The sequence below is a fragment of the Pelmatolapia mariae genome, linkage group LG10_11, assembly GCF_036321145.2.
Source record: "Pelmatolapia mariae isolate MD_Pm_ZW linkage group LG10_11, Pm_UMD_F_2, whole genome shotgun sequence".
Lineage (NCBI taxonomy): Eukaryota > Metazoa > Chordata > Actinopteri > Cichliformes > Cichlidae > Pelmatolapia > Pelmatolapia mariae.
Genome location: NC_086236.1, coordinates 50536934 through 50563040, shown reverse-complemented (window position 1 = coordinate 50563040; position 26107 = coordinate 50536934). Strand labels below are relative to the sequence as shown.

The following is a 26107-nucleotide window of genomic DNA, read 5'->3' as shown; positions in this document are numbered from 1 at the left end:
ATACATTTCTATAGTAACGCTTCATTGAAACTTTCTCTCTTCACCATCACTAATGAGCAGATTACGTTTTCAGAGCCCAAAGTGTAACTGTAGGCAGAATTTTTTTTTCTTTGAATCTTGAAAGAATCTTGAATCTTGAATTTCTTCGAAGTGAAATGAAGAATTTGCACGGCTGACAACCAATGTTGGGGTTAATGTTTTCCAAGCCATAACTTGCTTACGTTTTTCAGTAACACAGCAATATAATGCACAAAAGACATAAAGAAACTTTCTTTTTTTTCTTCTTGCACTCTAAAATCAGCTGATTTCAATTCATTTGCAGTAGGAGGAAAATGTTGGAGTGGTCTGCAACCTTTCAGGACTGGCAATATGGGCATTATTTTTAATGCCCGAAAAGGTAAAATACAAACTGTATCTATGACAGAAACAACTGCATTATACTGCTAACACAACTTTGGCTTGTTGCAAGCGCCTGCACAGCCAGCATGCTAACACAAAGCTAGCAAAGAATCCAGAGGGATGATAAAGAACTTAATTTCTGTGTCTTTACAGTAGTAATTGTCTTTTGTTATAAATCTTTCAATACCACAAAGCTTAATAAAATGCTTCACTAAAATCCACAGTAAAGGCTTTTCTTATGCTTTTGGAAATAAGCAATCAAAGGATTTTCCTTTATGTTAGCATGTTGCTTTGGGCTCAGCTGAGTACAATCTGAGAATTGGGGGGCCAGTTGAGGTGTAAAACCTCCATGGGTCATATGTCAATAGCAGGACACATATGTCAATAGCAGGACACTCACAGTTCAGCGGTTACGATCATCCCCTCCAATGAAAGAAACCCATTCACCCACTGCTCTCTGCAAGTGGTCACTGCTGGGGCAGGAAGAAAATGTGATCTTTCACTTTGGTTGTGTTTTTCTTTCTTTGACTTTCAGTGTCTTGGTTATAACAGCTTTAGCTGTGAAAAGAGCTCATAGTGTCCATCTGTTTGTGTGTGTGTGTAAAGAACAGAGGCGATGGAAGCCAGGGAAAATCACCAAGATTACATGCTACTTTCTTCCACCTCAGATTTTCCCCTCTTTCTCCTCCATCTCTGTCTGTGTCTCTGTCTACTTTATTTCTATGGCTGACCTGCTTCTCCGCATGCTTGCTGAATATTCCTGGATGTGAGGGGATGATGAGCATCTCCTGGCCTAAAAAATCTGAAACTTCTGATAAACTCCTCATGAGTACAGGAGCGCGCTAAGAAAAAAAGAAGAAAAAAGAAGAAGAAAGAAATTCAGTGCGTCTGTTCCTGTCGGTTTGGTAATACGAACATTCTGAAAAGAAGGCTTTCACTTATTTAAGGTTTCATTGTGTTCACTGTAACATTTTACACAAGCCTGCCTATATTTACAGTGATCTGTCATTAAACTTAGTAAAAGCAAAGGACATGCTCGTTTGGCTTATATTGTTTTATGTGTTACTACTCTCTCCTTTCAAAGTTTAAATCTTTATCTCCCACTCTCTTATACATTCTGTCTTGATGCTCCTTCTCCGTCCTCGTGTTTTGTCTTTTTGACTTTCTCCCCCACGTTCTTCTTTCTGAAGCATTTGTGCATAGAGGAGACGGTGTACTCTGCCAACTGTTGCAAAACCCAACGGCTTTCCCCATCCCACCCGCCTGGAACAAACCTCTCTGTTGACATCCGTCGCTAAAGGATACTATTTCACTGACATAACAAATTTCAGATGGGAAGCTGTTATTAAGTGGTCTGGGAAGGAGACCTGCTCCTGTTTACTGATGCCGCAGGTATTTATATCCCCTAAATACAACTGCTAGGAGCAAGCATCTCACTGTGGTTACTACTGTACGTTCAAATGGAAGATCCTCGGGCAAGACCCTCTCCAAGCTCCTGGGCTGCTGTCCAGGAGTTGTTCCTGACCCCTGACCTCCCTGTTAAAAGACTAAAACAAAAAAATGCTTGCTTTTAAATCAGTTGTGCTTCTTGGGTGCTTGTGTGGACTGTATGAGTTTTCCATGTGCTCATATTATTTAATGCCAGGAGGAAATATCCAAGATTCAGGGCAAATTTATGGTTTCTGTGACTGCGCAGCATTTGTGGTGTTCAGAGTAAGACTCACTATCTCCACAGAGGAACAGTGTTTTAAGGTTGGTGATGAATTATTGTGGACTGGACAAAATGTTTATGTCATAAAAAAACAAAATACCAGTCGAATCACCGAGATCACTGAGGAGGCTTGAGTTGTGCAACTGGCATGAACCCGCCTTTCCCCATGGACGATGTATACTGAAACAGCCTTGAGTGTCATAAAATGTCAGCTAGAAAATGAACAGATAAAAGCTTGGACGCAGCTGAATTCACAGCTTAAATGCAGCCTTCAGAGCTTTATGGAGGAAGGAGACCTGCTCGGTAATCATCCAGTCAGAGCCGTCAACCACACTGACATTTGTCATGTTACGATTCAGTAATGAGAGTGTCTGGCATGAGGTGGTAGCTCTATGATCACAGATATACACAGGAAGATCCCAAGCCAAGCCACAGGCCCTGTCTCAGTCCTGACCTGCTGTGATCCGTGTGGCTCGGTGGCTTTTCAGCACGTGTTTCCTAAACCTCAGAATGTGAGCCACATAAACCGAGCCTCTAAACGGCTGTGTCAGGAGAAACTATAAGAAATACATGACATATGATGAACTGGAATAATATAGCCTTAATGAATAGACTCAGATGAGTCTGGAGAAGGATGCTAGTGCGCCATGTGGCTTTACTCTGCTATATTTGATTGCATGCTTCGCCGAAGTCCGTTTCCCTATTGATGCCAGGTATTATGCTTCCACAGAAGGCCACACAGTGCGCGACGAAGAAAAAATAAGACACCGTTCTTTACGGTAGCAGTTCTGCGTCACGCACTTCTGATATTTGGCAAAAGAAACGCGAAACCCATTCAAAACCAGAATCAAAGTCTTTCATCTAAATGTGTCCGTGTGTAGATCCCAGACACAAAAGAAACCCAATTTGTTTAGATAATTTAGCTGCACATTTTCAGCAGACGCATTCTTTCTCGGTGACTGTGGATATTATGACGGAGCGACTGAAACCAGACCAGATCCTCTGGCTCAGCTGCAAGGGTTTGGGGTGCACACACACACACACACACACACACACACACACACACACACACACACACACACACACACACACACACACACACACACACACACACACACACACACAGGCATTAAAGCCAACCTGTTGTGGTAATAAATGGATTGAATTCGTACAGATCTTGCTGCGTTTATCAGAACTATAATAATATTCCCAATGGTTTTACAAAGAGCTTAAAATCAAAGCACAAATAAGGTAACCCCATTGCCACTGTCATATGTAACCACTTGGATCCAATCATTTGCTAAACTGCGAGCAATCTTGGGCAATAGGGTCTGTAATTGAGTGGTTTTCAAAATGTGTTACAAAAAATATATTATGATCACAACTACATGCTCTTATGTTCAGCCAGCGGGACAGACATAAAAGAGATGTAAAAGGAAACAGAGCTAAGGTAATCTAGAGGACTTCCACTCAAGTGCAAATGTATTTCTCTTCAGCAAGGACACCACTGAATTCCCTGGGTCCCATTAATGTACCTCCATTTTAACTCCTACACATCAGATTGTAAACTATCAGCATGTTTAACCACACTGTTATGTGCTTTATGAGAATTACTTCATGTATCCAGCTGTGTGCTGCGACAGGGTCTAAAGATTATTATTAGTAGTAGTATTATTACTATTATTTTTTATTTTTTATCACCAGCATGCTATCATCTTTTCCAGTGCTATGAAAATAACTACAATTAACAAGCTCATGGGATCAAGCAAAGCATTTACTTACACTTACACAGCTTATACCACAAGTTGATCTTCATATTTACCGAACAGCATATTCTCTAAAGTGCTTAGTAAGGCCTGTAGTATCTGATAATGGGTAATAAGAGCCAAAGCTGCTCAATTCACACAGTAAAAATAATGGTTTTTAATCTTAATGAGAAGAAATTGAAGCTAATCTATTGCTGATCCCAGATGTGTAGTTGTTGATCCATAGCTTTGATGGTCTTAAAGGCCAAGCCAAGAGTGCACCCACCTATTAATTTTTCCCATGACTGTAAAACTTCTGCAGCAAGCCCAAACTTTTACTTATACTTCACCACGTCAAGGGCTGCCAGGAAAACGGGATTCCTAATATGAGAAGGCAGCAATAACAATAACAGTAAAATATCCACATCCTCTTTGTGGCCATAAATAATAAAAAAGCCATCACGCGTTTTCTTGTACCCGTCAATATCACTATGTGTAGAAGGAGACTATGTTCTAGGCATTGCACTTAACCACAAGACAGCCTTTCTTTCTGTATACTATTAGCTGAAGCTTGACCTGCTCCCAAAAGGCCAGCGGGTCAGAGGTGGAGTGGTGTGAAAGCACACGATGTCACTTACAGTGCTTCCACATCTAAGCCGAGTCGACCAACTAATAGCGAAAAAACACGCACGCACGTATACTATACTAATGCTGTCTAAACATACAGGAGTAGCCCTGCTTTAGTGAGTCCCATTAGGCACTTCAACCCCCAAATCTTGCAGTCTTCTGCCCCCCCCCCACCCCAATGAAGCCTTGCGGCACACTCCAATGTTAGCGACTCAGCATGTTTTCAGCGCAGTGAGGACGCACGCTCAATCATCATTAGGGGTTTTGCGGAGTCCTGGGGTCTGGGCACCTTGCCAGGATGTGTAAAAGTTTCCATGAAGAATGCTTTGAGTTGCGTTCAGAAGCACTGGTGGTGGACAGAGATCCTCGGGAAGGCTAGAATTCCGCTTTTGTTGCTGGGGGTTGGGAGTTGAGCAGTGAAGGAAGGAGGAAAGAAGGATCAACAACAATTCTGTTTTCAGTTAGTAAAAAGCACACTAGCTTTGAATTGAGGAGGAAACAATCACACCCCCCCTCCCCAACGCTCCCATCTAAAAAACTACCTTGCAGCACAACGAAATCAGAGCACATATGTCAAATATCAGAAATCAGCAGAGGCTGGTTTGCACTCTATGTTTTTCTTATTTTAGGGAATAAGGGCCCTCTGTTTCCCAGAGAGGCAGGTGGTAGAAATCTGGCTTTCTGATTAGCAGTAGTTCCTTTGCTGCGTGCTGCATTCAGTTACATTTCATGATATCACCCATCACAGCAGCAGCTAATGAGACAGGACACACGGCAGCAGCCTCATAGGCCCCGAATGCCTCACACTGCCAACACATCGCCTCTGCTCTACTCTACTCGCAACCACAGCAAAATACCTATAAACAGCAGGAACAGGTTTCCAAGGCAAGAAAAATAAGTCTCAGAATAGTGGCTTAGGTTTGTGTAACCTGTGTTTTTCATATGTAGACCAAGATATGTCACAGGAAGCGATGTCACCAGAAGTGCGCCTTAAAATATATGACAAAAACATGCTGTCATTTAAGCTTTCTTTTCTTTTTTTTCTTTTTTGGCTTAATTAGTTCAGCTAACAAGACAAACGTAATCCTTCAGACCGAGTTATTCATAAAATTCTATTTGTGTACCCACTGATCTCATTTGACTGCCATTTTTCTAGCTCATAAAGTACAGATAGCGGGCTGCGAGTAAGTACGAAATGTCTGAAATCTTTGCTTTTACGAGAGCCCCACTATGAGTTGTTTACCACAGTGAGTCAACAATGCAACAAGGCGTAGTCGCCTAGCAGAAGGGTGTTTCAGCCTCTTCTCGCCTCCATTCCCTAAACCACGCTGATATTTGGCCTTAATTCCAGGTAGGAGAAGTGAGGCTGTAAGCAGGTGAGAGCCAACATGCCACTGAGTGAAAATGGGAGCTCCAACGGTGATCTGACTGCCAACTGGAGTCTTCCCATAAAACCTCATTGCAGAAAAAACAAAAAGGAATCATCATATCATGGCTCACACTGAAGTTAGTAAAGCTTCTATCGCAGCAGAGGGAAGAGTTCAGCACTTTACAATGGAGACTGTGTCTACGGCAGTTAGGGGTGTTTACATCTCAGACCCCCTCCCTGCTAACCCAGCTCCTTACGGTACAGTAGCTCACCGTTGATAAGTTGAGTGATTTCTCAGGGGCTGTGTAAAACCTGGGCCCAGCCAGAGAGACACATTTCCTCTGGCTGATGAGAGTCGGGAGGCCTCAGTGTTAGGGCGTGGGAGGTGCACTGCTCTTGGGGAAGATCAAGTGTGCTCCTGCCGACTCCAAATCACGGGCTCCCCAACTGCCTGGGAGGAACGCTTTTTCTTCATGGCCGGTGTTAAATCACCGCTGCCGCGGTGAGGTCATCTGCTAGTCTTCTTTCTTTAATTGAGCTCGCTAACACACGGCTGTAATGCGTGCGGACGGGGGAGTGAGACGCCGGGTTGAGCTGCCTTCCGATCCTATTTATTTTAGCTCAGGGCTCATTTGAGGGGTTTTGGATAGGGTCGGGCCTTGGAGCAGCAGATGCCTTGGCAGTATGCTGTTACCACCGCACACTTACCAGGACTCCAAGAGTTTACCACAGATGCTTGCACAGACGTTAGGTGATGTAAACGGCAGCACGCTGAGGTTTTCAAGGGGCTGCCTCACTGTCTTTGGTCAATCAATACACATTCCTGTGCGTCCCTAATGTAGCTATAATCGCAGGCTGAATACATTTGGCCACCGGGTCGGAGGAAGACTGAGCTTGCTAAAGTGACAGAGGATGGAGTAGCGGGGAAGAGAAACAAGGTTACTTGGATAAGCACTGCCACGTCGGTTGGTGTAAAAGGACCCGTTTGGCAACCATAGTAGAAAACTCAAAATAAAGCTATCATTTTATTTTATTCAATTAATGTTCACGTGAACGCTTCTGCTGCCGTAATTATTGAAAGCAACAAGAAAGGATTCAGCTTACATCTCCAGACAGTCCAGATTTGTATGAATTCAAAGAGGAAAAAGTCTAAAAGATTTATTTACTTTTGTTGTTTTTTTAGAGGAAAGAGAAAGTTTCAAATCAGTTTATAGAGCTGATAAGGGGCAGACATCCCTCCTGTGTCTGTATTGTCTGTTTATGAGATAACGACTAACGGGACTCATCAAGACTGACAGATATGCTGACAACTGCTTTTCAACTCAATTACAGTTCCACAGCAAAACTCCCCAGGTCCCCTCATGCCTATCACCCCTGTACTCCCAGAGCTGTTGAGTGAATGCGTATGAGCTCATACACACACGCAACAACATTAGTTTACTGAACAAAAGGTGCACAGGAAGGGTGATATTCCTGAGTTCAATGCGGTGACGCCTCCCTCCCCTCTACACCACCTCTAGTAGTTTGCAGGCAGATTTTAACAGGTCAAACTGGCTGGATGCCAGGGATGTGCTCTATGGATATATATCATAACAGCAAGTGGAGCTTCTGCTAACACAGATAACAGGTTGCTGCCCTTAGAGACACAATGTGCGATGGACACAGGAGGCAATAAACCCAACCATATGGTCTCTTGGGTGTGACTGGTTTCATTGCTAGAGGGAGACTGGTGACCCCACAGTCTCCCCTGATGACGACAGCTGCATGGTGTGGACTCCGTGGGGAAATGACGGGAAAACAAAGCCTCTGCCTCCTGCCTCCCAGCATCCCTCCCAGATATTTGGGGGTGGCGATGAGGAGGGGGTGAGCCGGCTCAGGAAACCCCTACCCATTGTTTTGCTTCCTTCATTAGTCGTTGTGTCAACAGTTTGGATCGCTACGCGTGTGCCACTGTTTTTGTTCGGCTGCACCCCGGCTGACCCCAGTGCTGTGATGTTTTGACAGATTGTTTCAAAATCCCATCAAGGCAATTTACCGTTTGAAAGTCAAGCTGCCATTCGGACAACATAAGCTGGCCGGCACATTAAAACCAAAAGCAAATAAATGCCCTGGGCCTAAAATTAAACAAATCTGACGTAAATATGCTGCCAGAATTTTTTTCAGGAAATACTCTGGGGTGCAGTCGGGCGCGGCCGTGCGTGAGGGCTTGCAGATAAGAAAAAGGTGTTAAATAAATGTGATGTGTTGCGCAAACAGCCAATTTTGGCACGGACAATGATCTCATAAAGAGAAACTTATAACTTTATTTAGTTATTATTCTGGATAATGTGCATACACTGCAGGAACTCACCGTCATCTAGGTACATCTGGTCCAGTTCCTGGGGCTCCTGCTTGACGGTGATGGCCATCGAAGGGGGGCTGGCATCCTCGGGTAGCAAGCTTGGTGACCTCCCTCCAGCTTGGGCTGAGCCAGCTGCCGCCTGTGCCTGAGTGGGGCTGTAGGCCTGAACGAATGGGCTCTCCGCAGGCCCACCTGGAGTGGAAGGGTGGGACGCTGGGGAAGATGAGGGGCTGCTGTTGGTATAGATAGGGTGGTAGTTATGGCGTCCCGGGCTGTTGAGGTGGTTGGGGCTACCCTGGGAGTGGAGCAACCCTAGAGAAGAGTTGTTATCTGGCGAAGATGGGTGGGCGAGATTAGGGTGACCAGGGTTGTCCTGAATAGGGGGTGCTACCATGGGTCCCGGTGGTGCTGCTGCGTGGGTGGGGCTGTTGGGGAGGCACTTGCTGAATGCCACAGGAGACAGGTCATGAAGGGTGGGGCTTGAACTGGGGGGTGATGATGGCATGGCAGCATGGCGAGGTGGGCACGAAGGGTAGCCCCCAACCAGGCAGGCTTCAGGGTCGGCCACAGGCATGATGGGAGTGAGTCTTGGCTGGCTGTAGTAGGGAGTGGAATGCATGGAGAGCCCCACAGTACCCAGAGAATCATATTCATCGTGGGGTTCTGTCTTTATGAACGGCACTGATGGGGGAAAGTAGAAAGAAAGAAAGAAAGGAGAGGTTATAAAACGTGCAGGGAATCCACGTGGCGCAGTGAGCGTATGACTGAGGCTGAGTAAAGCATCGAGCAGGCAGAACTGCGCCTGTGATACCCTTTATAATCCAAACAAACAACCACCAGTGGATCTGGGCTCAGCGTCAACTTGGCAGAGTCCTCTAACAGAGAAATCCTTACGCCTCCTCTTTTGCCACCCATCTTTACCACACCATGAAAAAAAGCAAAAGAATAGGGAGGAAAGAAAAATGGATGAGTCATCAGTGTGGAAAGCCACAGCTGGCTCTAATAATGAATAGGACCTATTTTCTTTGGACTCTCCTCCAGCTCTGATATCCAATAAAAGTACTTTAAAGCAGTGGAGTGCTGCTGCTGTTGCTGCTGCTGCTGCTCAGGACCCCCAGGTTTCCTCCACACTCCAGAAGTAATTGTTTCTCTCAGGACCAAAAAGATAGTGGTGGTGGTGGTGTGTGTGTGGGGGGGGGGGGGGGGGGGGGGGGGGGGGAGTGAAAAAAAGGAGATGATTTGATTTTGATTAGGCTGCCTGAGCTGCTTAAGAGGTTGCAGAGCTGTGCCTGTGGTTTCAGGAGCTTCAGACCTCGGCTAATGCAGAGAGTGCAGTGACCCCATTTGATCATCCTGCCTGCTCTCTTCTAACTTCTAATCCAGTGCAGACTGTCTGCGTTGTTTCCTGATTACTTCTGACTGACAGGTATCACATACTTCCTCTTCACTGTCAAGAAAGGTTTTCTATTAATTGAAAATTTCAATCACAATCCGAAGCCTTCATAAACAGCGGCGTGTTTATGGACCGGGTTGAGTGACGGAGAGGGATCCATATTAACAAGCTCACTGCTGAGTTATTATATAAGTACATATGCACAGGCTGTGCCAGCACAAAAGTAATAGGCCCGTGTTAAGATACCCAAATGCACAGCAAAGGCTTCTGAGTCACAATGGACATACTGTTTATTCCTAGCAATTGTTAAAATGTGTTAATGGGTGTGGTGACTGTTTGGTGCCAGCCATTAAAAGTTTTTGGCTAAACGTACTTCGTAGTGACATTTACTTGAAGCTGTCAATATGAATAAGATGTCTGTGTGTATGATTTTTGTACATAATAGAACCTTTCACTGACAGAAAAAAAGGCAAATTGTCCCTTACTGTGTCAAAAAAAAAAAAAGACATCTAGGTATGTGAGAGTTTGGTCTGAAAAGGCACCAAACGCGTCTGTAGCCTCTGGGGTGCCGAGCTACGGAGCAGCGATAACGCGGCAGGGAACACATTTACGTCAGCCTTGTCTGCTTCCAGAGCCCAGAGACCAGGCTTGGTGTCTGGGGCAGCACGGTAAGGCGAGTCCCATGATGCACAGGCCTCCTCTCCGTGGCCTGGGGAATAACAAGTGAGTCACATGCTCACATAACATCCACAGTTACTTCCCTCCAGATTGTCTTTGTCTCCTGTGCCTTTTTCTCTGGTGTGAATGGACAGAAGTGTGCCAAGGAGCCGAGGGTGTGATATCAGAGTGAAAATGTCATAAAACGAGACCATTTTCATATTTTAGCTTGGGGTCCCGATCTGCATTGCTGCCTCTAATTTGAAACACATTTAACCTTCTGCCTTACGAAATCAGTCAAAAAAAAAAGTCCCGTTAAATATTTAAAGAACATCGAGCTTAACGGATCCTGAAAACTGATATATTGTTTCAAATGTCTCCTTGCAGAAGTTAAATGAAAAAAAAAATAATTACAATATATGCAAGTTGCATACATCCAGAGTAATTTATTGCATGTACAGATGCCTTTCACCAAAGATTGCTGTCATTATTTAAGTATCTGAGCACATGTGAAATATACAGCAATTGGAACCTCGCTGTCTTCTATTCTTGGATTATGACATTGACCAGCTGCCAGAAAGAGTGTTTTTACAGCTTTGTCTTTTTATCCTATTAGACATTTTTATGAAACTGTGTCATAATTAGTGTATAAAGTCTGGCGTTATAGCCCAACATGTGTTTTGTAAGCTCACAGTGACCTTGACCTTTTAAAACCAAGTTCTAATCAGGTTGTCCTTGAATCCACATTTGGGCCTGGTGCAACGCCGTTCCTCATTTCGCATTCAGCATAATGGGACGGCTGTTTGACATGTTTGACTTATGTAGGAAAAGGTCGTTCATTATGAGTAAAGGAAATTGTAAGCATTGTTTTTTACATTAAGCAAAACCTCCACCTGCCTTTTCTCCAAAGTTGCAAACATTTTCTCCAAAATTCATACTCCTCCCTCCTCGATTTATAAACAGACGTGTTTCCTCCAGCTTGGTCCATCTCTGTGTCTCCTTTCTACTTTATATGAGAACTGAGAAAACAGATTCACCAGGCCCATCGCAACTTCAGCTGGTTTCTATTTCCTCCCAACCTGTGGGTTACGGCCCACAGACTGTTGATGCTCTGCACATGGTTTTCTCTCCATTTCTGGCAGTTTTCCCTTCTGTCTGCTTGTATTGAACTGATCAGGAATGATCTAGGTATTTTACTGAGCACTTGTTTCCTCTGATGGGAATAGGGACAGTGATGTGTATCTGTATCTGTGTATTTCATTAAAAAAAGCAAGCAGGGCTTATGTGAGCTTTATAAAACACTTTCTAAAGAAGAGCATCTGTACTTTTGGGCAAATTCAAGGGGTATTTTAGGATGCAATAGGTTCTAACACTCTTTTCCACTGGTAAAATATGATACTATTACGCCACTGTGAAAAACGTTTTAAGAAATTCTGGACACACCTCATACTATCGGCACGAATCTCCAGTGACATTTAACATGGAGCAGGTGGTAGTTCATTAACTCAAAGGTACCTCGTGCACCGTGTCCCACTGTGTAGGCAATCTGGACACACAGCATACCGTGGGCTTTGGTATACTGTAGGTTAGTGTAAAAACACCCAAAGCTGCAGACCTGACAGAAACAGTTCAGTCATTGTCCAGATTTTTTTTTTTAGAAAAACATGACTGTGCAAATATTTACAACAAAAGATCAATGTGTAGTTCATTAACTTTTCCTGTATGTGTCACAGAACATGTTTCTGGCTCTACCCTCTCCAGCTCCAACCACAGACTGATGCAGTGATGGTGGGGGAGAGTAGGCAGCCATTTGCGTTAAGAATAGAACTTGATATTACAGAGGAATCTCCAAACGGCCTGTAAAAATAAAGGGGTTCCGAGAAGTTCTTCGCCCGAGCTTTGGTCACTGCCAGCATTTTTTAGCGTTTGTTGTTTAATGTGGTTGGTGAAAACTGTTTCTTATTTGAAGAGCAACACGTCACATCTCTACACACGCAAGAATTATTGGACGGGAGCTCGGAAAAGGGAAGCTCATTCTGGGAACCAGACGACAGTTGTTCTGCATGTACATCTCATCATCACAGACAGGCACTTAGGCTTCAACCGCAAATGCTGCTGATGGTATATTTAAACAATAGCAGTCTTCTCGACTCATCGGCTAAATGCACCTATACCTCATAATCAGTTCATCCTGAGGAAGAAACATTTCTTCCATGACTGGTATAACTCTTTTTTTCTAAAGATTCTAAAAATTAATCTTTATTTTGTTCTGTAAAGTGAAATTTCTTGTATTCACTTGGACACAGGCAGGGATTGCTTTGTGTATATCATAGACTTAGCATATTAAAGATAGCTATCTGGTCTTTAAGTCTGATGTCATTAGCCATGTCTGGGCCCAAACACTGCTGCAGCTCTCCAAGTCAAACGATCACTGCAGCATTACTGAGAGTTGAAACACTGTCTAAATTCTTTCATCTGTAACAAAATGGTCAGTGTGGCTGCTCTACCAGGTGTAACAATTAAATGTAACATCCAGGCATCCATGAAAACAGAATTTATGAAGCTTAACGGAGTTAGAAGTTAGCAGGGAGTTAGCTCACTAGCTTCCATCTAAATATAATATACCATGTTCTGACTGAGGGATTTCTGAAACAAATTAAGACGTACAGCTCTGCTATCACTTCCAACATAAATGAAGACTGAAAACTAAACAGCAGTGAAGTTTGTAGAGTTATTGAAGTTTGGCTAGCTGGTATATAACGATGTGCTACGTGATCACTAGCGACACAGCTATGTTAGCATAATATAAACAGTAAAGCTGGAGGACAAACGCTAACAAACGGAGGACTTTTTTCCACTCGATAAAAGTTGAGGTGAGGGTTCCCGATGGTTAGGGGCAAATGCAATCTCATGGCAGGATGCTGTAAACGGACCAAACTTCAGTCAGGAGAACAACTGAGATAATCCATCCACAATACGAGGTTAGTTAATTAATATACTGCTGCATGAGCTGAGCTGTAGGTACATCGTGAGGTTTAAAAAAACTCAGCTCTAAAATGAATAGTGGTAACAAAAACCCAGAGGGAGGCCGACAGTGATCAATGACTGTTTTTAGGGGCTTGTTGAGATTAAATAGAACAAGATACAAAGCATTAAAACATGATAAAAACACAACAGCCTTATTAAACGCAGAGTAGTTTGGGCCCGGAAGCAGGATTCATCACGTCTTCACTTAAAGACCAGATAGCCACCACAACAAACCCTTAACTTTAAAATGACAGCCATCATCTTTTATTTTCTTCTTTTGAAGTAAAACATGACTATATTTGGACTAATGGTTTGGTTGCTAAATTATCAACTAATACTATGAAGTTTGGTTATCAAGGTGTCTCCTGAGATACCTTCTAACTACAAACATATAAATAAAATACTGGAATTTTACTCACCAAAACTGGAACACAGACTTCTTAGATATGTCGTTGATGCAATTGTGTGCACAGAAAGTCATATGAGCGATACCACAATCAGGACAGAGAGGTCCAGTTTAGCCTAGCAGACAGCTAATAGTCCAGCTAGCGGCAGCCAAATGTCACTCACAGTTGTCCCAAATAATGAAACTTTAAGCCTTAACATAATGTGATACATAAAATTTATGTAGTCAGAAATGAGGAATTAGACATACAGACCAAAACAGTTTTTGCACTATTTCTGCTAAAATTTAAGTCTATGGGTATTACCGACCCATCAGGTTGCGGCAGACAGCCGCCCCTCCCTGAGCCTGGTTCTGCCGGAGGTTTCTTCCTGTTAAAAGGGAGTTTTTCCTTCCCACTGTCGCCAAAGTGCTTGCTCATAGGGGGCCATATGATTGCTGGGTTTCTCTCTGTATGTATTATTGTAGGGTCTATCTTACAATATAAAGTGCCTTGAGGCAACTGTTGTGACTATGACTGTGTTGTGTTGTGATTTGGCGCTGTATGAATATATTGAATTGAACTGAACTGAATTATTATCTTCCTTAGCAGCCAGCCTAAAGGAACTGCAGTATTTGGCACTTCCTCTAACAGTTTCCTGCTTTATATACACAATTCACCTCTTCCTCACTTACATAGAGCATGTCCATTTTTTTGCAATATATTAGCATGGCAATGACTCAAAATTCCGCAGCATCCATCTATTGCTATCTTTCCACTGCATCTGACGGGCCTAATATAAACTTTTTAATTAACAATAGAGGCAGTGAACATACAGATCTGCTGAAATAATGATGCCTGTTGAAATAATATGTCTGGTGTACTTGCGGGGCAAAATATAGCAAACAGTTTGTTTGTTTTCTTATCCCCCCCCCCACCCTCCGGATGTGTTTTGTTCTTCAAATGCAGGTATCAATGTTTAGCCGCAGTATTGCCAACCACATATGCATTAGTGTCAAAGAATAACAAGATGGTCACATGACCTGAATGGAAAATAAAGGTGGTTTTCACTAGCATCTGGGTCCCAGAGAGTGTTTGCTTCATCCTTCCGCTGTTTTAAACAAGTCGGGCTATTTTAAGGTTTTGGTTTGCTTTTTATAGATGAACAGACAGCAGAGTGTGAAAGAAATGTTCTTTCTAAACAACGTCAGAGACCACAACTGTGCTTGAAGTGGGACATAGGGCCGGAAGAGTCTTTTCATACGAGCGAGCAAAAAAAAGAAGAAGTAAAAAAAAGTGTCGACAGCAATGTCTGTCTATGCATGTGTGTGGGTGTCCTCCTCCGCAGCCCACCCCGAGTACATGGCCGCAGTGTTGGTTGTTTCACTCACTGTTGACACACACACACTGAAACCCTCAAAAGCAAACAGCTTCACTAGGGTTTCCTCATTCTCTGCTGCAGTATTGAAACTGTGAAACTATTGCAGTCATCATCACTGTGCAGTCTGTTCGTGATAATTAGAACAATTTTAACATTGTGGTCAAAAAAATAAAACCAACATTTTTACCAGGTCGATCACAACTATGGAACTCAAGCTCTGTGTTCTGCTTCACCCGCTATCTCCCAACAGAGTCTCTGTTTTTCATATGATCAGCTGTACTTTTTTAATGCGTATGCTGTATCTCAAAATAGAACTCCAAAAGCTTGTCGTGGTCGCTTTGGCTGTAACACTTGTAAGTTAATTAAACTTCTTTGAGAAGACATGGGCCCCGCTTGTGTGGTCCATGCTGTACTTGTGGTTTATTTGGCAGCAAAGGAAAGAACACAACAAGCCATCTTTTAATTAGAGCTGCGTGCACGCTCAGAGAACTGACTTTGAGATGCGCCGTGGATGTTGAAAAGCCTTTGCATCTCCTTTTCTCTCTGTCTCTTTCTATATGAAACGGATGAGCAGCTATATATGGCCACAGTTTGTCTTGTTCCACACTTGTCCGGTTACCCACAATGCACTTGTTCATCATATTATCAGGCATCTCCAAATAGGGCTGTGCTCTATTTGTTCTCAGAGCCTCATCCAAAATCCTGATCACTTATCTCCCGAGGCCATAAATGCATCTGCTGATAATCTAAATGTCACATCTTATTAACAGCTCTGGTCTTTAAACACATTGCTTGCCTTCTATCCCAGAAGCATTAGACCCATTAGGCTCTGATCAATGAAAACAAGATACCACTGTTTTGATCTAATGGATTTCGCTGGTTATCACAAGGGGAATGCGTGCCTTGTAAAAGCACAGTTGCTGGTTAGAATTCCAAAACTGGCTCGAGCAAATGAGCTGCAGCATTTGCTAAGTCTGCCTTCAGCAACTACTGTTTAAAGAGGCAGAAGAGTTCTCCGGTGTCTTGAAAAGCTCTTAACTGCGTCGGTGCCGCTTCTCAGCAGACCAACAAGCAAAGGACTTACTATGGCACCATATTTGGAAAGCTGCGGCTTGAAAGAGCAAACCGGCGCAATAAAATAAAGGTATTCTCGTGGGATGCTTGAAAGCGATACTGAAGATGATATTTCACCTGTGCCTACTGTGAAGAGCAAATAGCTCGCAATGTAATTTCGAGGCTGAACTCTTTAACTCTTAACAATACATTCTTCAAATTCCAACGTGAAAGCCGTCTATAAACACTGAGGCCAAGGGCTTGTGATAAACACACACACACGCACACACACAGACAGAGGTATTCCTGGGTTTTCAGGTTGCTACATGAATGATATGGCAAAGCAGTGGCTGGCTGTGTGTGTGTGCGCGAATGTTTTTTTGTCAATTCATAAGTGTGCTGGAAGAGAATGTGTGGGGCCGGGTGTGAAAGTCAGGTCGCTGGGAGATTGACTCCTCTACATCAACAGTGCTCGGAGGCTCTGTCACTCAGTAGGTGCACCTCATGGCTGGGGAACGTGCTGTCACTGCAGAATAAACACACTTCACACCTCCTGCTCTCGCTCAGAGGCTTCAGCCAAGTGCTGCCACTTACAACGTCAAAAACATTCACAAAAAAAAGGGGGGCTACAAATTTCACGTAGCACTTTAACGGCTGAGGTAAAATAGGGCGAATGGCTTGTCAAGGCGTGAAAAGGCACACAGTTGCAATAAAGAACGCAAAGCGTGCAGCTTGTGTAAAGCATAGGAGTGTTGCAGTGTCACTGGTAACAGAAAGGTTGGGTGGATGACTATTACCATTTGGAGGAAGGTAGGTAAAGCGCTGGGACTGGCTCCTCTTCCTCTTGCCGTTGCAGACGTAGAAATTAACCTGCACCGGGCTGGATATTCTCTGGTTCCTATATGGTGGGATCTCCACAACAAGAGCGTTCTAAAACAGAAATATGATATGATAATAAAAACTCAGGTGTGAGACGTCATTTTGATTTTCACATTTCCTCTTAAAGAACCAACTTCTTTTTAGTACTTGTCCACCTAGCTTTGTAGTTTAAACTTTTTATTTCTTGCTTTGTCTCAAAGTTAGGCTGGGGCGTTTTTGCATCTTTGGAAAGCTTGGGATCACCACGATATTTTCAAAGGAAGTTCTGCAAATTCAAAAGACTGGAAAGACTGCACAGCATGGGTTTATAATGACTGTACACCCGGGGGAATTAAGAGGTTAATCAACAGCTATGTTTGTTTTGCAGTTGGCCAGTATTCAGGATACTGCTTCCAAGAGGCTGGACTGGGAGCAGGTCTAAATGAGCACGTCTGGACTGTGTAGATGCAGCACGAGAGCTCAAGAGGTTGGTCCAGTGCCTGTGTTTGTCTCTGAGGAAAACCCAGGAGCTTTAGCGTCGTCCCTGTACTGCACGAGAGGAGGGAGGCAGCCAGCTTATTTGTTTGTACAGCCGTGCCTTCGTTGGCTTGCCTGCTTGCCTCCTCTGCATCGCTACACCACAGCAAGTCTGGATGGATATGAACTTGCAAATATATTGAGAACATTGCAAAAAAATTATCCTGGGGCAGCTGTGACTCTCCTCTGGATCTAAACAGGCTCAGAGTGAGGCATTTTTTGACAGAGAGCAGGTTTCTGTTGGTCATCGCCGCACTTGAAGGAAGGTGGGAGGGACGGGTTGGTGGGGGGAAGTCGGAGGTGAGCTCAGCACCAGTCTACCCTCCAGATAATGACAAAGAAAAACATGCAGGTGGCAGACTTTAGGGTGTTAAGTGCGTGCGCGCCGCTTTCCCTCGCTTCCCAACCCCGTGAAAGTTAGCACACTCTGGATGGCAATAAAAACACAGTCGAGCAGGCAGTCAGACTGGAGCACTTTAGAGTAGTCTAGTCGCAGCTGGCATAAGAAGAGGGCCTGTTCTCGCTCGCTGTCTCTAAGTAATTGTTTATTAGATTTACAAACACACTGTAAGATTTGTGTTTTATCAATGCTGACTGCTAATTTTCCAGCATCCGGGACTCTAGCCATCACGCATCAGCCGGCCCTGCGGAGCAATTAGACACCACACTCCATATTTGTCCTACTGATGCAACCGAGTCATTTACCCGAACGAAACAGCAGCGGCAAGCCAACGACAAACATCCCGACTTGCAGACTTTAGTTGGGGATAGTTAACTATGTGCGAGTGTAAATCACCTCAGTTAGCTTACAGTGGGTTGACACAGCTGATGAAAAGAATCGGCATTTCAAAACATACTGTCATCCTGCACAAGCAAACAGGTTCTGTTCTTGACTCTGTCCACAGTAAAAAGCAGGCCTAATGAACCTTGATGAAATCTTAATTAAGTCCAGAGCTCAGGCAGCTCCCTGTGACACATACAAAAACATTTGCCTCATTCCCTCTGCTGACGATTCCCTTTTCGCTTGCTTTGACTGAGCGTCAGTTAAACGAGTACACTGGTTTATTTTCTCATTACCGCCCTCATGAAAGGCAGCAGGTATGGTGCGATTCGCTCTTGGCTGCACGGTCTCAACGTAGATGAGGTGTTTGAGCCCAATTCAGCACACCTCACTGTGAACTAAACGTCTGGCTATGCTAGGAGGGTTGTGTGTGAGTGTGTGTGTGTGTGTAACCCATACATGTGTATCTTCATGGATTAGATGCAAAAACAACATGAGAGCCTGCGTCTAATTACTTCCAAGAGGATAAGGAGATTTTGTGAAAATTCCACTCAGGATTGCATCGGCTAAACATCATTGTCTATGTTGCAATTTGTAATAACTTAGCAAAGGTTACATCATTACAGGGGACAGATGAGGAAGAGACAGAGAGAGGAAAAGGAGAAAAAGTCTCACGGGAAGGTGGGACTGAAGACGGCACGAGCATTTCAAATAAATCATGCTGGTAAGGTGCACTCACTGATTTGAATGAGTCCTTGTCAACTTTGGCTTCCGTCTCCCAAAGATGATGCCCATCTGTTTTGCAAAAAGACAAATGCATTATTTAGCAGAGGTCCTTACAAACTGCATCAACATATAGATGAGATGGACCTCAACTGGAGTGTGGCTACAGACTTTTGGATTTTGGGAAAAAACATCAAGGTTTCGACAAAAATTCAATAAAGAACATTGTTCTTTGTTGATATGTGCTGTTTTGGATCTTTTTATTTCATCAGTTTCATTTTCACACTGTCAAAGTCACCTCATTCAAACGTTTTTGTCACTATTCTTTCCTATAATAGACCTGCTCTTGTTCTCTCTAGTGTTTTTTCACTCCCCCTTTCAGGCTGTCTGTCACGCACCCTCCTCTTTGACATCTCTAAAATTAGAAACATCCTGTGTCACAGTGATGCTGAAAAGCTAGTTTATGCATGCATTACTTCTAGGCTGGACTATTCTAATTCATTATTATCAGGCTGTCCTAAAAGCTCCCAGAATAGCCTTCAGTTGATCCAGAACTCTGACTGGGACTAAAAAGAGTTCTGGATCACATATTTCTCCCATGTCGGCTCCCTGTTAAGCCCAGAATTGAATTTAAAATTCTACTTATGACATGCAAGGTCTTGAATAATAAGGGAACATAAACAGAGCACTTGATTGTTGTGTTGGGGTTTCTTTCTAATACTGTAGAGTCTTTACATTATAATAAAAAGCATCGTGAGACAATTGAAACTCGACCTGATCCAGGTTGTTCAGGACATCAACTCCAAAATCTCCATCAATCACCTGCTTATTCTACTCTAGCTACACCAGTTTCAATGCACCAGAGGGAGTCTGCCCTTATTTTGACTCTATGAAGTTGCTTCTAGTCGAATTTGTCAGATTTTATTATTTAATTATGAACTAAATATATCCCTCTTCTTTCAAATGAGCTCCTTAGTGAATTGATCATTTATTAACTTTCATTTCTCAAAAACAATTTCAACAATTTTTGCAGCTCCAATGTAAGAATGTGTTGCTTATCTAAGTCTGAAGTGAAGACTTTAAGGTTTTGGACCAAAGCACAAAAAAAAGTGAAGCCGCTTTGATTTGGTATAGCCACGAGCCGGGTTGTGTTTGTTCTCTGACGTTCGACAAGGAATGCATCCTCTCTTTACTTCGTCTGTCTCTGTAAAGTTCTGCACTATTTCTGTCCCGACGTTAAATCCTTGATTAGATTTTTTTTCTTTTTCTAGTTTGCTCCCCCTACTTCTTTTCCTCTCTTCCCCGCCCTTCTTCTCTTCTTGTTGTGGTGAGGTTTCCCCTCGCTGCCTCGCAATAAAAGGCCTGTGTGCCGCTGCAGCTGTTGGGAGCCTGCAGAAGCTCAGTTCACATTCTTTGCGTCCTCTCTGTGATTTCACGTTGCACCTTTGTGAACAGACGCTCTGGGCTCTGTTACGGCAATCAACACCAACCACACTGCGATTTTTCTCCTCTTTTTTTCTTCAGCAGAAACCATGAGTCATTACTGCTGTCATGAATGACAGTGACACAGAACAGCTTTTGTTTCAGTGGCACACCAGGTGACGCAACTGTATGGATGGGTAGTGTGGCAGTGCTACTATATGTTAACAGGCACAAGTAGGAGTTTGCAGATTAAACAGAGAACTCGAGTTGCAGCGTCAGGCGCAGGAAGCCATCAGATAAGATAATCAGAGACAGTTTCCACATAAACGACAGCAAAAGCCCAGCAGCTCTGGAAGATGTAAAACCCTTGTTTTTTTTCCCAAAGCATTATGTTTTTCACATCATGCAGAGAGCGAGAGAATAAAGGATTCCAGTCACGGCTGGCTTATTATTGGTGAGATGTGGTAGTGGGGGCGGGTGGTCAGCTTTATTATTCAGAGAGTGAACATCAGTAGATATATCTTTCCAAAATGGCCATATTAAAACATGGGGGGAAGAGAAAAACAGACGGTGCAGAGATCAGATAAGGGGTTTTTTTTGTATTTGAACTGGGTGGAAATAAGAGTTGCATATGGAGAAATGTACCTCACTGCAATGGAGACAAAGTGCACGACTTGGGGAATAGCAGTAGCCAGGGGGCACGGTGTGTGATCCCGTGCATGTGGCAGATGATTGAGGTGCATGAAAGAATGAGGCAAAGGTAATGCAGTGTAGTTGTTCAGAGTATGGAAGGGCAATTAGAGCAAGCACAGGCTCAGGGAAGGTCAGAGAAAAGGGGAGAGACAGAGGCAGACAGAGATGAGCGTTCCTCATGTTACGTCTAGGGGAACCAAGAGGGAATCTCACCCGCCTCCGCTCTGGGAGACACTCCAAGAGGGAAACCTTAGACTCCGACGTCAACCCCAGCCTCCACTAGTAAACATGTTTTTCAAACTTTTCTCTCTGCCTCCCTCTTGATCTTTTTTTTTTTGTCTCACCTTTGGTAGCTCTAAATCAGTTTGTTCTGTCAAACTTTTTTCAAATCACACTGCATCGTATGTAGCAAAGCTAAGAGTTTGATGGAATTGGGATGGGGCCACCTGTGGCATGCTGTACGGGTGATAACCACAGGACTTTCCATTCTCTCCATCTTCCCTGCAACATCTGCAAAACGCTTCTGTTCCTGACAACACCTCCTCTTTCAAGCAAAGTCCACCCACGCGTAATGCACGCACACCGATGCACACATATGCACACATGCAACCACAGCATCCTTTACCTTTGTTCTGGCCTTCAACTTGAATTATAACAGGGGAAGCACAAAAACAATAAGTGGCATATAAGAGCTGTGTCTGGAGAGCTCTAGGTACGGCATAATCTTGCCTTGGTCAAACAAAGAAGTGAATGAACACATGCATGCACATGGACAAATGGAAGCACACTTATTTTTAGACTTTGTGCTCAAATGTTAACCAGGCAGCTTTTCTATATATGACTCACTCTTGCAAATCTGGTCCACAAAGACTAGCACCACACAACCAGGACAACATGTTCATTCATCAGGCAACTAGACAGCACGTAGGGTGAGGCCTCTTCGAGTCATTTCTTCTTCAGTTCCTGACAACAAACAATATTGTGTACCTGCCTGGTGACAACCTGGCAACAGAGCTGCTGTTGTAAAAAAAACTCATAAAGTCCAACCCCTTCATTTGTGTTATTTCTAGTTTTATATACTATAGTCCTTCTTTGGTTACTACCTACCCAAGTTAAGAACCCTAGATAGCTGAGTAACAGTGTATCTGACCTCCCAATGAACTCACAGGTTTTAACATTTGAGCGTTTTTTTTTTTCCTTTTTTAAATTTAACTTCTTTTTTTTTTTTTTTTTATAAAAACAGCCAGAGGTGATTTTTTTTCCTTCCAAAAAGCATTGTGTAGTGCAAAACAGCTTCCACTGACCAAGTTCACTTCAGGATTTTTGAGAATGGAAACTATGAATCACACGCTTAAATGCGGAGGTTGTCTTGTGAAACAACCCAGACATATTCTGCAGCTATGTCTCTTTTCCAGAGAAGATTATTTTAGAGTATTTATATCTCTTTCCTGTTTACCTATGTCAAGTTTATTTTCCATTTGATTGCATCTCCATTGCCACCTTGAATGAAAATGCTTCAGTAATTTTATGCACATTTTTCACGGCATTCGCCTTGTTGCCCAATGAGGCGCAAAGCCAAAAAAGCCCAAAAGGGATTCCACCATGACTGATCCCAGCTGCGTTTCCCGTCTGGAGCGACTGGATTCTGCCAATCTAAGACCTGGTGAAATTGGAGAAATGTGGGTCTGCTTCAGATCGAGGGGCTTCCGTATAAATTATGACTTGACAGTAGATTTATGATGGGTTTATAGCCAGGAAGTGAGTTATTCTCGGTGTATAACAGGGAAAGCGTGAGCCGACGTGACCTGGGGTTGTAGCCTGAGGAGGATGGCGGTCAGCGGAGTGAAATTTTATGCTTCTTTTTAAGAGTCCAGCTGTGTGGCGCTGAGTTTGAAAATGATCTGAAGACTCAGAATGATGGTGGGAGGATCATCTGCACTTGTACATTTGGATAGTATTTGTAGAGTGGATAGCATTAGAAAGACATCAAAGCTTGCTGCTCTTAATGGTGTGTTGCATGTTATTTCACAGCCTAGCGAGAGTCACAGCGAGACCCCCACTTAGAAACTGAGCGAATGGTGAAAAAGAATGCAGGTAGATGATCATTTGATATATCAGAGCAGGGTCGCTCCACCAGCTTGCAGTCAAATCAGTCATAAAGACCCATGTAGTGAGCCACATTTCATTAAGGTATATCACTATTCTAATCAACTGGAGGGATATTAAGATGTTTCCCTGACAAAAATGGCCATCTTTCCACAGTTCGAGAGACTGTTCTGGCAATTACATGTTCAAACATGTCTAAAGAGAAGTGTAGAGGCCACAGGACAATGTAAACATTTTTCTGCTATCACACAACTGGTTCCTTTGATGTATAGATGTTCCCAAAGCCACTGCACAAATATAGCTTTAAACTGCGGATAAGAAACAAACTTCCATTTCACACATTCCTCATGATGCTCTTCTAGCAAGGTGCTTGAGAGCTTAAACCATTCTAGCAGTGATAAATAATTACTGATTTTGAAATTGAGGGCAGTATACCATCCTAATGAGACAGTAAGATCCCAAATCTCATGCCTGAAGCAGGGGTGGAGGTTGGTCTTATCGTGCCAAAGTGCCAGAACTATGAGCCAGTATGAGCCATGAAGGTTATTCTAGCCTGAAGCCAAAGGACAGTCTAGACATACTGCTACAAGTACAATACATCGACCAGTTTGTCTGGTGTTTAAACTTGCCCAGGGTGGAAGAGTTCAGCCAAGTATAAACAGTGTATGAATGAACTCTTAGCAGTTCAGATCATAGCCTTCTTCAAACTATGAAGGTATAAATATCCAAACATTTCAGTCCGATGCTGAGGAGCTTTTACACATGAGAAATATTAGCTCGAGCTTACTGTAGTAGATCATGTTGTCCTAAAGTTACAGATTATGCTAGAGCTAAGAAGCCTCTCTCCAGCCTGAGGCAGAGGTAGAGAGGACCAGACTTCTCCCTGCTGCAGACCAGGCTGCATGGTGCTGCTGAGCTCCAGGCAACGCTCCAGTCCTACCAGATGTAAAAACTATCCGGCTCACCAGGGAATTCCCTTACCTCCCCTCTGAGTCAGAGTGTAGGCTTTCCCCAGCTTGCTCTTTCTCCCTCTCTCTCTCTGTTTGTCTGTCTGTGCCTCTATTTTCCCTGCCTTTAGCACTCATTCCATCCATGGAAAGCAGGGCAAGCCAGAACACACATTGCAATAGGTGCGCCAGGTATGTCTTCCTAATCCAATGCCAAAAGAGCGGTTTGGGTATACCAAAAACACAGACACAAAACGCAATACTAATAACAGAAAACTGAAGCAAAGTCAACAATGCAAAAAAGATGGAAAGTTTCACAAATGCCCATATTGTGGTTCTGGGAAAGGCACTACTCTGTGCTGAGCAGAGAGCAAAAATGACATAGATTGTTATTATTATTACTATCAACAAAATTACTCTTGAAAGGAGTTTTTAAACTGCAACAGAAGACGAGCACCTATGTTCCTACAGTCTGAATATCTTGCACTATCTGATGGAGCAAAACCATACATACAAAAGTCACATGAACAAAGAAAACCTTTCGCTGGGGCGTGTGGAAAGTGATCTGTGGTCTTCGAGTCCACTTTGGACCATAACATCTGATCATTTCTATGCGCCAATATCTCAAGAGTTCTACGGAAGCCCCGCCCATTTCTGCACCTCCTATTCCTCTCCCCCCTCTCTACTGTCTAAGGGGTCTTGTCTTTTCCGATTCACCCCTTCTACAGGGAATCCTTTGTGGATGACTCACTGCAAACACTTCCTACTGAACAACGCAAACAGGCCCGCAGGCTAGCAGCCGCAGCGGGTACACAACAACAAACACACACACGTACTGTACACACATGAATGCACCGGTTTGCATCAGTTATCCTGTGGGTGATGAAGTGGAGCAGTGGGGATGGACATGGCATCTAAAAAGTAGAAGTAATTATTTTTCAAGGTGCATTAAGGTTTCCCGCAGTGGCAACAGCTATGAGCTCTGCTCATTTGATACTGCAGATGTCTCACGGGGGGACAGACAGACAATCAAAACAACAGAGAAGGAGAGGAAGGTTAAAGTCGACAAACAGAGCGGCGCTATGATTTAAGAGTACATGTGGGTCCGATTTATTTATTTATGCTGTTGTACGAAACAATCATTTGCTCTTAGATGTATTACTGTGTATTCACGGCATGATATTTTGCTCCTTGTACAGAAGATAATGCCAGTGGCCACATGTGTCAATGATTTTCTAAAGACTACTGGATGTCTGTGTGTCTCTGGTGTCCTCATTTAACCACAAACTGCAAACAGCAAATCTCTCAAATGTTGATGGCATCCACTAACAGAGCTCTGTAATTAATTGATATCTGTCTTTGTTGCGTTGGTGTTTCAGACAATTCAAAAACATCTGCGTGTATGCCAAAAACAGCTACAGCCTGCACAAAAAAACCACAACAAATGGAAACAGTTAGAGAAGTAGATGTATTTATGATTTATAGCTCATTTGTGCTAATAGGCTTTTGTGCTCTGTGCGATCTGCCCCCTCACTCCACTTGGAGGATTTTGACTGTATACAATTATTCACACAAGTTGGATTGGTACTCCTAAAGCAGCCTGTTGCTCCTTAGGATTTGTGGAATTTTCTTGAAGGTGTTTATTGGAGTCAATTTTGGAAAGTGAGCAGCCGTCCTGACCTCTGATGGCAGCAACAGTAATGGCTGTCACCACTGAGGCAAAATCAGTGATTGGTGTTGTGCCACACAAAGGCCTTGGCTGTACGTACGCATGACTGTGTAAGCACATGTCTGCGAGTGGTAATTATTGCGGCGCGATGCTCTGTATTTCATGGATGCATTTAGTCATGAACTTTTCCAGAGGAAAATAAAACCAAAGTTATAGAATAATTCTGTAATATAATTATAATTTTATTGGTTTCTTTTTTCCTCATCCCAGTTTGGCCCTTCTAAA

The 26107-nt window shown here is 43.4% G+C and overlaps 1 protein-coding gene across 2 annotated transcripts in view; it reads right to left on the bottom strand.

Moving 5' to 3' along the window:
* Positions 1-26107, bottom strand: part of LOC134636509 (nuclear factor of activated T-cells, cytoplasmic 1) — a 60444-nt gene that overhangs the window by 10871 nt on the left and 23466 nt on the right. For both annotated transcript variants that reach the window (XM_063486519.1, XM_063486520.1), the window contains exons 7-9: positions 19002-19057; positions 16884-17016; positions 8202-8873 (exon numbers count right to left, since the gene is read on the bottom strand). In XM_063486519.1, the coding sequence (XP_063342589.1) occupies positions 8202-8873; positions 16884-17016; positions 19002-19057 (861 nt within the window). The remainder of the gene's footprint in view (positions 1-8201; positions 8874-16883; positions 17017-19001; positions 19058-26107) is intronic.